This window comes from Zingiber officinale, chromosome 3A (assembly GCF_018446385.1).
Source record: "Zingiber officinale cultivar Zhangliang chromosome 3A, Zo_v1.1, whole genome shotgun sequence".
NCBI lineage: Eukaryota > Viridiplantae > Streptophyta > Magnoliopsida > Zingiberales > Zingiberaceae > Zingiber > Zingiber officinale.
Genome location: NC_055990.1, coordinates 89046926 through 89061550, shown reverse-complemented (window position 1 = coordinate 89061550; position 14625 = coordinate 89046926). Strand labels below are relative to the sequence as shown.

Below are 14625 nucleotides of genomic sequence, written 5' to 3'. Positions count from 1 at the left end.
CGCACTTGATTGTCTTGGCGATGCTCATCCCGGCAGCAGCCGAGCCTCCTTTCCTCCTATCAACTACCCGGTCGTTCCCTAGCACCGCCCCTCTCTTGATCTAGAGACCATTGTCGCGCCGCACTACAGCGATTGGCCATCGTCGAGCCATCTCCGTGCCCTAGTTGCCACCCCTTCCGTCTGATCCAGCACCTCTTCTTCGTCGAATTCTGGACTAGGGAGGTATACTGTCTTCTACTCTTCACTGGATGTCGGTGCCTTTTCCTCACCAGCATAGATTGATTTTCGAAGATTGGATCTCGCTACCACTTCGGAGCTTATCGCCAGCATAGCTCTACATTTCTCCATCGCCAATGTGGATCTGCTGCTGTCGTCGCTGAGGTTCTTCTCAGACCTGTGATAGTATTGCTTGGAGAATTGGTCGAGCCCTGTTTCCAAATTTCACCGCTGGCCCTTCTTCCTTCAACCGGCTGAGTTTGTGCCCTAGCTTCCTCCCTGAGCTGATGCCGAGTGTCTTTCCTGATCTAGCCACAGTCGAGCTTACCTTTGGCCATGCTCTAGCTTTAGGTTCATCACCTTTCATTTGGTTGGCTCGCTATCACAGCACACTGATTATGTCCGAGGGAGATCTATGGACACTACAAGAATTTTTGCATTCAACAACACCCAATAGACAACGCTTTTTAATAAAAACGTTGTCGTTCTTTGTTTTACAACGCTTTTAGTGAAAAGCGTTGTCTATGGTATTTACTTTTTACTAAAGACAACGGTTTTTAATGAAGTGTTGTCTTTAGTGTTGTTGTTTATGGTCAAAGACAACATTTTTATAAAAAACGTTTTTTAAAGTGTTGTGTATGTTTCCCCTAAACTCACTTAAAATAAATTCGCAGCCCTCGCTTTGCTAAACTCTAAACCCTCAACGCGCACGCGCCTTCTCCTCACCACTCCTCTCCACGAGTTCTCCTCTCCACTCCTCTCCACGAGTGCCTTCTCCTCTCCTTCTCCTCTCCACGAGTGCCTTCTCCTCTCCTTCTCCTCTCCACGAGCGCCTTCTCCTCTCCACTCCTCTCCACGAGCGCCTTCTCCTCTCCACGCGCGCCTTCTCCTCTCCTTGCCGCGTGATCTCCTCTGAACCCTAATCTCGACCCAAACTCCTCACGCAAAACTCCTCACGCCGGCCCAACTCCTCCAAGTCGAGATCCCTAATCTCGCATTTCCCCATCTCCTCAATCAAAGTCAGCTTACCCTTCCTAATCTTCTCACGGCTCCTCAACTCCTCTGAACCCTTCGATCTTAGTTCCTTCCTCGCAGAGCAGATTCGAGAGTAGGAGGAACGGAAGAAAGAAAGGTAAAATTTCTTCCATCCCTCTAGAATAAGATTTTGTTTATTTTTGATTATTTTCCGAACTAGCCATTTTGCCGGATTCATACTGCATCAATTTTCCCCCTCCCCTGATTGTATTTTCTCATGATTTAATCTGGAATTTTTAAACGTTTAGCTATAGACTTTGGCAGTAGGTATTAATCCTTAAAAATAGCATGAAGCATATAACATGCTATCCTTTTTTCTCAAATTCAGTGTGAAGTTGTTGGCCAAGTTGCAGATATTATTCACATTCCAGCCTTTCTTTGTCGTCAGGTATAATGTGCAGCTTGAAATTAATCAATCTCTAGTGTTATTCTACTATTATTTTTATTGTGTACCCTTAATGCGCAGAGAATATCTCTCATTTTTATTGTATCTAAAACTTGTGTTCTGCATTATCTCATCTTAATTCTGGGCAGTGACTTGTGCCTACTCAGTTTGTTGAATTTATATCAACTACTATTGTTATATTTATGTCACTTGCCTTCTAAGAGCTTAATGGCTTAAGTATGATTTAATACATCATGCACTATTGCATTGAGTTGCTTATGTTGATGTCCCTTTGAGGAAGTTGCAGATTCTCAAGTGCTAAAGAAACAAAGTTGCTTATTATAAGTTATAATTCAAGCATTTTCCTGGAATGGTTTCATTTTTCAACTAAAGGTTAACATGTTTCAATAGAGAATATGTTTTGGTGAATGCTCCAATATTATATGACTCTACAATTTATACCAAGGCAAAAGTACCTAACTACCTATACGTAGACTCTAACAAACATGTACATATGGATAATATAGATAACTAGGTTATCTCCCCAAGTGAGAAATTTGCTATTGGGATTGCATTTTGATGAGAAACCTGTATGGTCAAAAATTTTCAGGTAGAAATACAATTTTGATTAATTGTTTAAATATTTTGTTATAGTTTCACACTATTGTTTGTGTTAATATTTTTAGGTATTAGCTCATTGTTGATTGATTAGTTATAAAGAATGGACAAAGATTGGATGTCAAAGGATAGACTATCACGTGAATATGAGAATGGAGTTGAGTCTTTCTTGCAATTTGCAATGGAAAACACTAATGATCCGAATATGGGAATATCTTGCCCATGTGCAAAATGTGGCAATCTAAAGAAGAAAAATATACAAACTATCAGGGCACATCTGTATTGTAACGGTATAGATATGACATATCATACATGGATATGGCACGGCGAAAGATCTACGATAGGGATTTCACAAAATGAAAGTGACCAAGTAGGGCCAAATGAATATGTTCGTGAGGAACCAATAAATATGGTTCATGATGCATATGATAGTTATGCTGAGAATCCAACCCAATTCAATAAGCTTCTTGAAGATGCCGAGACACCTTTATATCCGGGATGCACTAAATTTACAAGGTTATCTGCAATTGTGAAATTATTCAACTTGAAGGCCAAATATAGTTGGAGTGATAAAAGTTTCACTGACCTACTCAGTTTGTTAGGAGAAATACTTCCAGATGACAATAAATTGCCTTTATCTCTGTATGATGCAAAGAAAAGCTTATCTGCATTAGGGATGGATTATGTAAAAATTCACGCTTGTCCTAATGATTGTATCTTATACCGGAAGGAGTATGAGGATTTAACTAATTGCCCTACTTGCGGGATGTCAAGGTGGAAGTTGGGAAAAAAAATATGATAAATGAAGGAATTCCTGCCAAGGTTTTGTGGTACTTCCCCCCTATTCCAAGATTTCAAAGAATGTTTCGGAATAAAGAGATATCTAAGGAGTTGACTTGGCATGCCGAAAAAAGACTTTGTGATGGATATTTACGCCATCCAGCTGATACACCTTCTTGGAAAATAGTTGATCGCAAATGGCCAGATTTTGGTATTGAGGCAAGAAATCTCAGATTGGCTATATCAGCTGATGGGATGAATCCTCATGGTTTAATGAGTTCTGCATATAGTTGTTGGCCAGTTTTAATGATTACTTATAATCTTCCTCCATGGTTGTGTATGAAGAGAAAATTTATGATGCTCACATTGTTAATTTCTGGTCCCAAACAGCCAGGAAATGATATTGATGTTTACTTAGCACCTCTAATTGATGACTTAAAATGCTTATGGGATATAGGTGTCGAAGCATATGATGCATATCGCCAAGAAACTTTTATGCTTAGGGCTATCTTATTATGGACGATCAATGATTTTCCTGCATATGGGAACATGTCAGGATGCATTGTGAAAGGATATCATGCATGTCCTATTTGTGGTGAAGATACCTATTCAACAAGGTTGAAGCATAGTAGGAAAATGTCTTATACAGGTCATAGAAGGTTTCTACCTGCAACTCATCCTTATCGAAGGCAACGGAAGGCATTTAATGGGAACCAAGAATTTAACCCTGCTCCAAAACCATTAAGTGGCGATGAAGTTTTTGAAAGAGTTGAAAGAATTAATTGTCATTGGGGAAAAATGAGTAGAAAGTCTCAGTCGAATGATGATGTAAAATCATGCTGGAAAAAAAAATCAATTTTCTTTGAACTTCAGTATTGGAAACATCTATACATTCGACATGTTCTTGATGTGATGCACATTGAAAAGAATATTTGTGAAAGTCTTATCGGAACGTTACTTGATATTCCAGGAAAAACAAAGGATGGAGTAGCAGCGAGATTAGACCTTTTGGAAATGAATGTCAGGACAGATTTGGCACCAAGGATGGGGGAGAAGAAAACATTTTTGCCAGCAGCCTGTTATACACTTAGTAAGGATGAGAAAAGGAAAATTTTGAATTCTTTGTTTGGAATACAACTTCCATCATGTTACTCATCTAATGTTAAAAACCTCGTGTCGTTGAAGGACTTAAAACTTATTGGCCTTAAGTCACACGACTACCACGCTTTAATGCAACAATTGCTTCCTGTGGCGATACGTGGTGTTTTGCCCAAACATGTTAGAGACACTATCACTCGCTTGTGTTTCTTCTTCAATGTGTTATGTAATAAAGTGATAGATGTTTCAAGGATGGATGATATGCAAAGAGAGATTGTGACAATATTGTGTTTACTTGAAAAGTATTTCCCCCCTTCATTTTTTGATATAATGATTCATTTAAGTGTTCATCTTGTGCGGGAGGTGAAACTGTGTGGACCGGTTTGGTATAGGTATATGTATCCATTTGAAAGATACATGAAGATTTTGAAAGGTTATGTGCGAAATCGCAATCGACCTGAAGGGTGTATGGCTGAATCTTATATTGCTGAAGAGGCTGTTGAATTTTGCTCAGACTATCTGTCTAGTGTGCACACAATTGGGATCCCATCAAGTCATCGACAAATAGAACTTACTAAGCCTTTATCAGGTGCAGTAGTCTACTCCACTACTCACGATGAGTTGACGCAAGCACATCGTTATGTATTGGCAAATGATGCTGAGATTGATCTCTATATCGAGTAATGTATCTAACTTATTAATATTTTAATGTGGTTTGCTTACATTCTGTTGGTTTATTTATACCAAATAATTTGATTAGGGAACACATGACGTATTTGAATGCAAGATTTCCTCGTAAGGCTAAGTCCAAGAAGTGGTTACAAGATGAGCATAATCGAACGTTTATTACTTGGTTGCGTGATCGTGTAAGTTTCTTTAGTATTACATATTGGCATACATTCATTTTCATATTTATGCATAATTAAAAATTTATTGCATAAAAAATTTAGGTTGCTGATGTAGTTGACCATTCCACTCATCAAGTTTCAGAAAGATTGATGTGGATAGCTCGCGGGCCTAACAAGCAAGTACTAAAATACTCTAGCTATTTGATTGATGGGGTTACTTATGCTACAAAAGAGCGTGATGCTATACGAGTTGTTCAAAACTCCGGAGTCAGCTTAGTTGCAAAGACAATGCAAGTTGCAAGTGCAAAGGATAAAAATCCTATTGTGTCAGATATGGTTTTTTATGGAGTTATAGAAGAAATATGGGTAGTTGATTACCATAAATTTCAACTTCCAATGTTTAAATGTAATTGGGTGGAGCATAATAACGGCATTAAAGTAGATGATCTTGGTTTCACATTGGTAAACCTCAATAGACTTGGATTCAAATCTGACGCTTTTATCCTGGCAAGCCAAGCAAAGCAAGTATTTTATATTGAAGATCCTGAAGATCCTTTATGGAGTGTTGTACTTGCAACACCAAACAGAGACTACTTTGAATACCTAAAGGGCGAAGAGTTAGAGGACACTGCTATCCACTATCAATGTTTTAGTAGGGGGTTACCATCAATGGATATTGACGGAGAAGATGATAATGAACCACCATGTATTCGTGAAGACTGTGATGGAAGTTGGATTGACAATATTTAATTGCTGAATTTTTGCTTTTGAATATAAGTGTGTAAACAATTTACCTATGAGGATGAATTTGTGGACAATATTAATATGTTATATTCCTCACTTTAATTCGAATCAGATATGTTGTGATGTTATTGCAAGTTTCTGCTTTTATCTTTTATTTTTTTTCATACTGTTGTGAATTTGTTGGTGTAAATATATCATCTTGCTGTGAGTTTATGCATGTTTCTAACTAAACTTATGTTGATCAGTCTAAGTTGTTACAGATCAATGGATTCTACTAGAAAGAGTAAGAGAATAGGGCAACTTGCAAAGTTGGACAAGGGTAAAGAAGTCATTACAGCTGCCCGTGAAGAGAGTTGCGAGGGTGATAAAGTGTTGGATTCCAAAGACACTATCTCCTCAAGAACTTCTAGAGGTCGCACACAGTTGGATAAGATTACAAAGCAAAGAATGCAAGGTATTAGAAATGAGGTGTCATTCAATAATTTTGGACAACCGATAGGACCAGCTGCTGTAGCCATGCAAAGTTACATTGGTGTCTTGGCTCGGCAAAAGGTTAATATTAAATACAAGACATGGAAGCAAGTCCCAATTGCTGTCAAAGAATTAATATGGGAATCAGTCAATGTAAGCAAGTTAGCATGTTTTAACAATTATAATATTTCACTACTAATGATAGATATATTTTATGTTTGTCTTAATTAATCTTATTAATGTTTTCCACTTATTTGATGTACAGTTGATTTATAATGTTGACTCAAAGTGGAAAAAGGGATGTTTGAGGTCTGCAAACAGTAAGTGGAGGCAATACAAGACCCATCTCACCCAAAAATTTATTTTAAGCAGGCGTGACAAACCTGAGGAGTTGAATGAGCCACCTGTTGGCTTTGAAATTACAAGAGAAGATTGGCGTGCGTTTGTCATTAGTCGCATTTCTGAAGATTTCATTGTAAGATTCTAAATTTTTTCTTTTGAAACTATTCGATCATAATTCATTATGTATTATTCAAATTTGATATGTCGCCTGTTTGAAATAACTAGAAACTCAGTGATCAACAAAAAGAGCGAAGGAAAAAAAATAGATATCCTCATCGACTCTCACGCAAAGGGTATGCACGCTTTGCTGAAGAAATTGTAAGTATTTTTAAAATATATTTCCTCTAAGAACCCTCTAATTGATTCACATTAAATTATTTCACATTTGTTATTTGATTTTTCTTTGTTGTAGGGGACTGAATTATGTGATGATAATGACATCAATAGAGCTATTATGTGGAAGAAAGGACGCGCCAACAAAGGAGGAGAGTTTGAAGGTGAAGATTTGGTGGACACAGTACACAAGATTGTAAGTAAATTTTCATGTTCTTCTGATAATGACTTCAATATATCTTCTAGTTTTCGAGAGTAAAGTTGCATGCATGCATACCCTTTGCGTGAGGAAGCCAAGGCAAGCAGTGCAATGAGGAGTTTAACAGCCATTCCTTGCATAGCTTGAATTCTCAGTACTAGAGCATGTATTGAGGAAGTAAATGGTGAATGAATGCATTGAGAGCTTAGAGGTGACGGGTTTATATAGAACAGATGTGGATTTACTAGGTATCTAGGTTTGAAATGTTCTTACTTGGAGAAGAGATCAAGTCGAAAAGTCTATTACATGCAGTGGTTTCCTTTTGCTGCAATCAATTAATGGTGAATGCATTGAGAACTTAGAGGTGATAGCTAGAGTTTCTATAGAACAGATGCAGATAAATCAACCAGGTTTGAAACGTTCTTGGCAGTAAGCAATTTGTAAGCTTCAGTAACCCAAGGGCCAGTAAAGTTGTTCCCCAGACCACTGCTCTGAAGCTTCTATTATGTTTTCCCACTTGATTGGTGACAAATAAAGCTCCTTGTCTCCTTGAGCATTCTCTTTGTGCTGTTTTAGTTTGAATTAAAGCATAAGATTCATGATTCGGAACTTGAGAGGTTGGGAACAACTTTACTTTTGATTATTCTTTCCTGCAACTCCAGACAATTAGCTTCAATTATGTGGTGGTCCTCTCTTTATGGGTTTGTGTAGTGAAAATTTATTAAAATTTTGTCATTTTATTAAACTTGTAGTCAATTGCTCAATCAAATATGTGCCTTTTTTAGAACTGTGCAGAAGTAAATATATGATTGAATGCCAAAAAAGGAAAAAATATTTCAAAGTCAACTTCATATTTGTTCAATATGACTTACTAAGCACTTGACTTGAGCTATCACGGGAAGAACCGGCCTGGACATCAGTATTTTTTAAACCAATATTGCATATCCTTGGTAATTATCCTTGGTAAAGTACTGATAATTCTTTTTAATGTTGCATTACAGGATGAATATATACAGCAAAAGAGGGAGGGTAAGCTGCAATGCGAAGGAGCAAAAGAGGATATTCTTACCAAGGCACTTGAAACTCAGGAATATTCTGGGCGTGTCCGGGGTATCGGAGGTCATATCAACCCAACAATCTATTTCAATGTTGGTAGAACAAGGAAGAAATATGATGTTACCCTAGATATAATCGCTGAGCATAAAAGGGAGCTGAAGGAGGCGAAGATGCAAATTTTAGAACAAGATGTACGCATCCAAAAACTTGAAGCATTAATGCATAAAAGGGGTGCATGGGACAATTCAATTGATGACAAAGGCAGTTGCTCGGTGAAGTTTCATCAGAAGAATATTGAAGAAGATGACGTACAGATTGTGGGTAAAGACGAAGTTTTACAGGTAAAATACAAGTTATAGTGATATTCATTATTATTATAGCATTATAAACTAAATATAATCAACATGTTTTTTTTTAATATTTTAGGGTCAATCAGTTGCATTGACATTGGAATCTTGCTCAAATATTGCTGCATATGGTACAATTGTTTGTTTCAATGGCATGGAAAAAATGCTTCATGGTATTCCATTTCCCAAGAATTGCATTCGAGTCTCCATTGATCAAGCAGTGGACAAATCCGCTCCTTTGCCATATCCAATTCCAAGTGAATGTGAAGTAATTGGTGATGCCATAGGAACTGTTGTGGCTTGGCCTGAACAGCAGATTGTGAAGCAAGATGAGGTATATGAGATATTATATTTCTAATTATATTGTCACTTTATTATTATATTTCTAATTATATTGCCACTTTATTATTATTCAACCTAGCTATCTAACTTGTTTATATTTGAAATTATTAGAAGCCTAGAAGGAAGAAGTTTGAACGAAAAAAATCAAAACCTACTTTGTCAACAAGTGTCCCAAGAGCATTACATATGTTATATTGTTACAGTAAGCATGCTCTAGATGGAGGAAAATGTATATCAATGTGCTTAGATAATGAAGTGTTTGATGAAGATTGTGAACTTTTTCTTGACCTTGAGGACATCAATTCTTTGTATCATTTGGAGTCAATTTCAGGAAATTTGATCGTTGCCTACATATGGTAAGTAAGTTTATTTAAGCAATTTCAGCAACTTTTTCATCACATGTTTGCTTCCCAATTTTAGCAACTTATTATGGTTTATTGTTACAATTTCACCAACTTATTATGAGTGATCATTATTTTTTAATCCACATGATTGTTTTGTATCTAAATTTTATTATTTAGTATCTAAATATTATTTTCTCAGTTGCAACTGCATTGCTTTACTTATGCTGGGAAATTACTGCATTGCTTTATGTTTGCTGGGAAATTCTAATATCTAGCAAGACAGAAAATCCCTGATTTGAACTGCAAGAAGTTTACTAATATTGTTGTGTGAACAAGTTTACTCTTGAAAAATTCAACTTCTAGTAATTTTCTCATACCATGTTATTCTCATTAAGTTAATAGTTCATCATTTCTATTGAGAGGTTTACTAATATCAATTGATGTGGTACACTTTACATAAATATAGCTCATTCATTTTCAACCGGCCCTTAATGTTTGCCTTCTGCCATTTGTTCTTCTAGACAGGAAGTACTTTGCTCATATCTTTTTTCTTGTATATTTTTAAGTATCTTAAATGTGCTTGTCCTCAAGAAATAAAAGAATTTGCATGTATACATTTCTGGTATGTTTAATATGCAAGACTGTTCATAGTAAGTTCTCATGTATGGATGTTACTATCATCAGCCATAACTTAGTGTTATGAGTGATCATTATTTTTTCCAACTTATTATGAGTGTTTTGTATCTAAATTTTATTATTTAGTATCTAAATATTTTTTTTCTTTGCAATGATAGGTGTCTGTATAAAAAGATGGTGAAAGATACCAAGACAAAGAAATTCAGATTTATGAATCCTCACAAACTCCCATATCTGGCAAAAACGGCACAAGACAAATCAGTTAAGCTTGAAACCCTGAATCAAAGGGCAACTCTTTTAGCAGATAAGCTGACAAGTGCATCAACAGATCAACTAGTGTTAGTGCCATGTAATGTCGGGTAAGCAAGAAGTAAAACATCACTTTCAATTGCTTCCTTTCGATAATTTATTCAATTTTATGATCTAATCCTATGTATTTGCCTAGTTTCCATTGGAATCTTAGTGTTATTGAACCTTACAAGGATGCTATTTACCTGCTGGATTCCCTAAGTTGCCGCATTCGCGATGATGATTCAAAATACGTAATGGAAATGTGAGTTCAGATTTCTTTTAGTAAATATTTATTATAATAAAAATCTTATTTAACAAATATTCTTAACGTATGAAGGGCCTTAAAATTGTTTAATTCAACCAAGGGAAGGAAAGGTAGGAAAAATGTTAAGTGGGAAGTAGTTAAGGTATGTGTACTTTTGTTTAACATATATTGTAATGTGTATAATTTTCATTAACAATTTGACTCTAATTACTATATATAGGCTCCTCAACAACCGGATGCGAAACAATGTGGTTTTTTTGTGATGCGATTTATGAGAGAAATTATTGAAGAAGTTGAGACTATTGAGAGAGATTCGCTGCAATCAATAGTAACATTATTTAGCTTATCTCAAATTATTTGACATAAACTATTTAAAATTGCAAAGTGATCAGTGTTGATTATTTTTTCCATTAACATAAATTGTGTATGCTCACAGTTCACAAAAATAGGGTACTCTCGTGAACAAATTGATGAGGTTCGGTCCGAGTTGGCGGAGTGCATACAAGATCATATTTATGAATAGGTATGGAATGATAGTTGCCATAATTCTATTTAGATTTAAGTTCATGGAATGGTGGTTTTTTTTGGTGGAATCATAGTTAATGCCAATTTTTTTGATGCAGTGCATAGTTACCAGATCGACCTTGAGCAGTTGACCCCAAAGAAAAGTTGTCACTGAAGTTTAAAAACTTGTGAAAATTTTTAGTGAATGATGATGTTTTGTGAATGATGATGTTTTGGAAAAATTGTCACTTAGGTGAAAGGATGTTTTCTGGATTAATATGCAAGTACAAAGCACTGTATTATATGTTATTCTGTAAAGTTCTGTCAGTGTAAATTATCTAGTTTCTTTATCTAGCTTTTGTTCCACTATTGGGTTTGTTTTTCTAATAATTACTCGTGCAGCAAAATATTGAGCAAGAAGCTGTAGATCTTATAATCAGGTAAAGTAGAAAAAGTTAACTACTTCATTATGCTTTCATCTTAGTATTTGTATATTTGATTTGTCTTCTTTGAACCAGCTTCAAGTCAAAAAGCCAGATCCTCTAGATAGCTGTTAAAAATAAGGTATTATTTGGTTTGTCAGTGATCTTAATATTTGGTAATATTTGGTCTTTGATGCTCACGACAGAGTTCCAACGCTGCATGATTACCTTGTTCAAGCAGATTGCTCGCTGCCTCAGTAGCTCGCATTTTCAGGTTTGTTTCATCATTGATATTCCTTCTTTTTAGTGTTCTATATTAAAAGGAAATACTAACTGTCGATGAGATTGTTATCCTCTTGCTTGAACATGAACCAAAGTATATAAATTTGACCTTTTGATCTGAAAGTATAAAAAAAAGTTAATTGGATACTAGTTTTTTTTTTTTTTTTTTGCAGTTGCATTTGTTGTATTTTCATATGTTTCTCAGTGAACTTCTAAACAATTCTTTTTTCATTAATTTATTAAGGCTTATTATAAGTTTCAGTTTGATGGTGCAAATTGTTTTCTTTTGTAATCCATCTGTTTCTTCTTTGGTTTAGGAAAGTTGAAGTGAATCCCTTGATAGCTGTTTCATAGGTTTGTTCCATTATTTTCCAGTACGTACTGGAATCACTATCAATAGCCCTCAAGGACTGTTTACAACCTTGCAATCAAATTAATTGGACTTATAATCTAATGTATGGTCATCTGGAGCATGAATATTGGAGGATTCATGAATGACTCTTCGGATGATGAATGTATGTCATTTAATATTGGTTCATGTATTTATTTAGATACATCTTGAGTATTCCCTATAAATACCCTATGTATTTAACAATTCAAAGATGAAGAAAATCAGAAGTAGTTGAACACTAACACTTGGACGCCAACATTTTTGAGTTGGCGCCTAGATTTGACCATCTAACAGACACGGCTAAAGGATCAACTTCTATGAACACCCTTAATAACTTATACAGATATTTGTGAACAATTAGGTTGGTGGCTATCATTTATCCTCCCTTTTTGTTGTTTTTTCCATGTACCCAATGCAGCTTTCATTTCAAAGGTTCCAAGCTGATGAACAAGGATGGGTGGACACAATCCTTTTGATAATATTTTATTTCCTCAATAAGCTACAGTGTCTGAAGTGCTAAAATGTATAAAATTTTCACGTTAAACCCTCCTATTAGGGAACTGATTTTATTGTCCTAGTGGGTTGTTTACTACTATTAACATAATCTTCCTGTGTCCTAAACGATTCTTCCCAGAGATCACTCTTTAGGAGATACAAATATTCTAGTGCATATGTATTATTGTGCTGGACCTTTTCGTATGTTAATGTTTCTGCTCGATATTACAAATGTCAGAAGTTATCTGGTAAAATCTGAAGTCTCTCCTACACAGTCTCTGCTATGTAGTCCTGTATTTCAATGTTTTGCTTCAAATGTTACATGCTATAAATTGCAGGTACTATACCGATCCATCTGGCACATTCTGGCAATGCAATGCAAAAGCAATAGGATCTGGATCCGAAGGAGCTGATAGTTCTCTTCAAGAGCAATACAACAAGGTAGCTACTATGGCAATTTTAGATATACATGGCTGTGCAAGGCAAATTTGCTTTGACGGCAGCCTTCTCTATTGTGGCTACTTAGATCTATAGTAATTTTCTGTTTGTGGTATTGTGGTGGCGGTGATGAGAATAATTTCATGAGGGCGCTTGTTTATCCAGGACCTGTCCCTTCTGGAAGCTGAAACTATAGCTCTTTCCATCCTGAAACAAGTCATGGAAGAAAAGGTATATTTCTTGTGGTTTTTCTGTATCTACCTGCTTTAGAAGATAGATAAAGCATCCCTGTTATCAAACCTGGATTAGGTTCATTCAGGCTCCTGGTTAATGAATTATTACTTGGTCTATTTGGATAAACTAATCGGGTGTGCTTAGATGTTTACTTCTAAATCATATAAACACTGCATTTAAATATGATAAAGAGAGAATACACTATTCAATCTGGTACCAGCTGACCTGAATGTATGTTTTGGGTACTTTTGTATTAGACGGGTAAATTGGACTGATGCTTAAGGATCCAGTTCTAGGGTTTCATTTTGTTTTACATAAATTGCAGAGTATTGCAACTTTTACATTGCTAATTACTCATTTGCATTAACAGGTAACCCCTAATAATGTTGACATTGCAAAGGTGGCTCCTACTTACCATCTATATACACCTGCCGAGGTTAAAGATGTCATTTCTCGCCTTTGATCGGCAAGGCCATTTATCTTGTTATCTGCGTTTCTTCGTACTTCATACTACTTGCTAGATTGCTGTTTAATTGTGCTGGATGCTGTGACCTTATTGTGTTCTGGTTGCTTATCCACTGAACCATATTCCGTTCAAAGAAGTTTAGTAATGTCATCTGCAATTTCTCTAAAAGTTTTATTCCCTTGGAGTCTATGCTGTGAAATTATAATATGTCATCTCTCATTTTTCACATTCGCAGTGAAACAATTAATAGCTCACAAAAAATAGCTGAAGGTTGAATTTTAGTTTGCAAGTGTCTTGTACTTTGACTGGTTCCAGAATTTTGCTCTCAGGGTAGTTCACATTTTTATTGTTTTTTAAAGAAATTTGATATGGACAACTTTCTTGGGGGCCTTTGCTAATATTTTACCTCATTTACTGGATGTTTTTCAATTTTCACCAATGTAACCAATGTAACAGGAGACTTGGAGAAGAAATACTACAAGTGTTCAAGTCAATGTCACATTTAAATGCGGTATTGTTGGATATTGTTGGAGAATTGCTAGTCCAGTTTATGCGGAGAACATTGTGAACGAGGAAGTGGACTGTTTAACTAGCCCTTTTTGGTTCTCATACCTCAAAGAGGTTGAGGGTATTAGGGTTTAGGGTTATGTTAGGTTGTTGATTGTGTTATGCGAATATTCTATGAATCTATCTATTAAATTATTATGCTACAGAAAGAACAACCTGAAACTATTGCCGAAATTATGCCCATTAATAATTAATCTATGCAATACTGCATACAAGATGATATTATCTTGGTCTAAGAGCTGTGCACTTCTTCAGCTGACTGAAATGAGATGCAAGGATGTGATGGCGAAGGTAGATATAGACGGAAAAGCTCATGCTAAGTTGAATTTGTACTTCATCTAAGATACTTCAAATGAGGCTGGGATACTAGAGATTTGAGCAACTGCTCATGGGTTCCATCACGTAGGCTTTGTTCCAAATATTTATGGAATGGCAAATGGACTTTTAGCTTTCCAGCTTCTAGGGTCCTATAGGAA

General features: G+C 35.9%; 1 protein-coding gene across 1 annotated transcript; it reads left to right on the top strand.

Moving 5' to 3' along the window:
* The first annotated feature begins 12744 nt into the window (after nt 1–12744).
* On the top strand, nt 12745–13863 carry LOC122052027 (proteasome subunit alpha type-5-like). The gene is made up of 3 exons (XM_042613407.1): nt 12745–12885; nt 13048–13113; nt 13487–13863. The coding sequence occupies exons 1-3, from the start codon at nt 12760–12762 to the stop codon at nt 13577–13579; spliced, it is 285 nt and encodes a 94-aa protein (XP_042469341.1). The 5' UTR covers nt 12745–12759; the 3' UTR covers nt 13580–13863.
* The last annotated feature ends 762 nt before the right edge of the window (nt 13864–14625 follow it).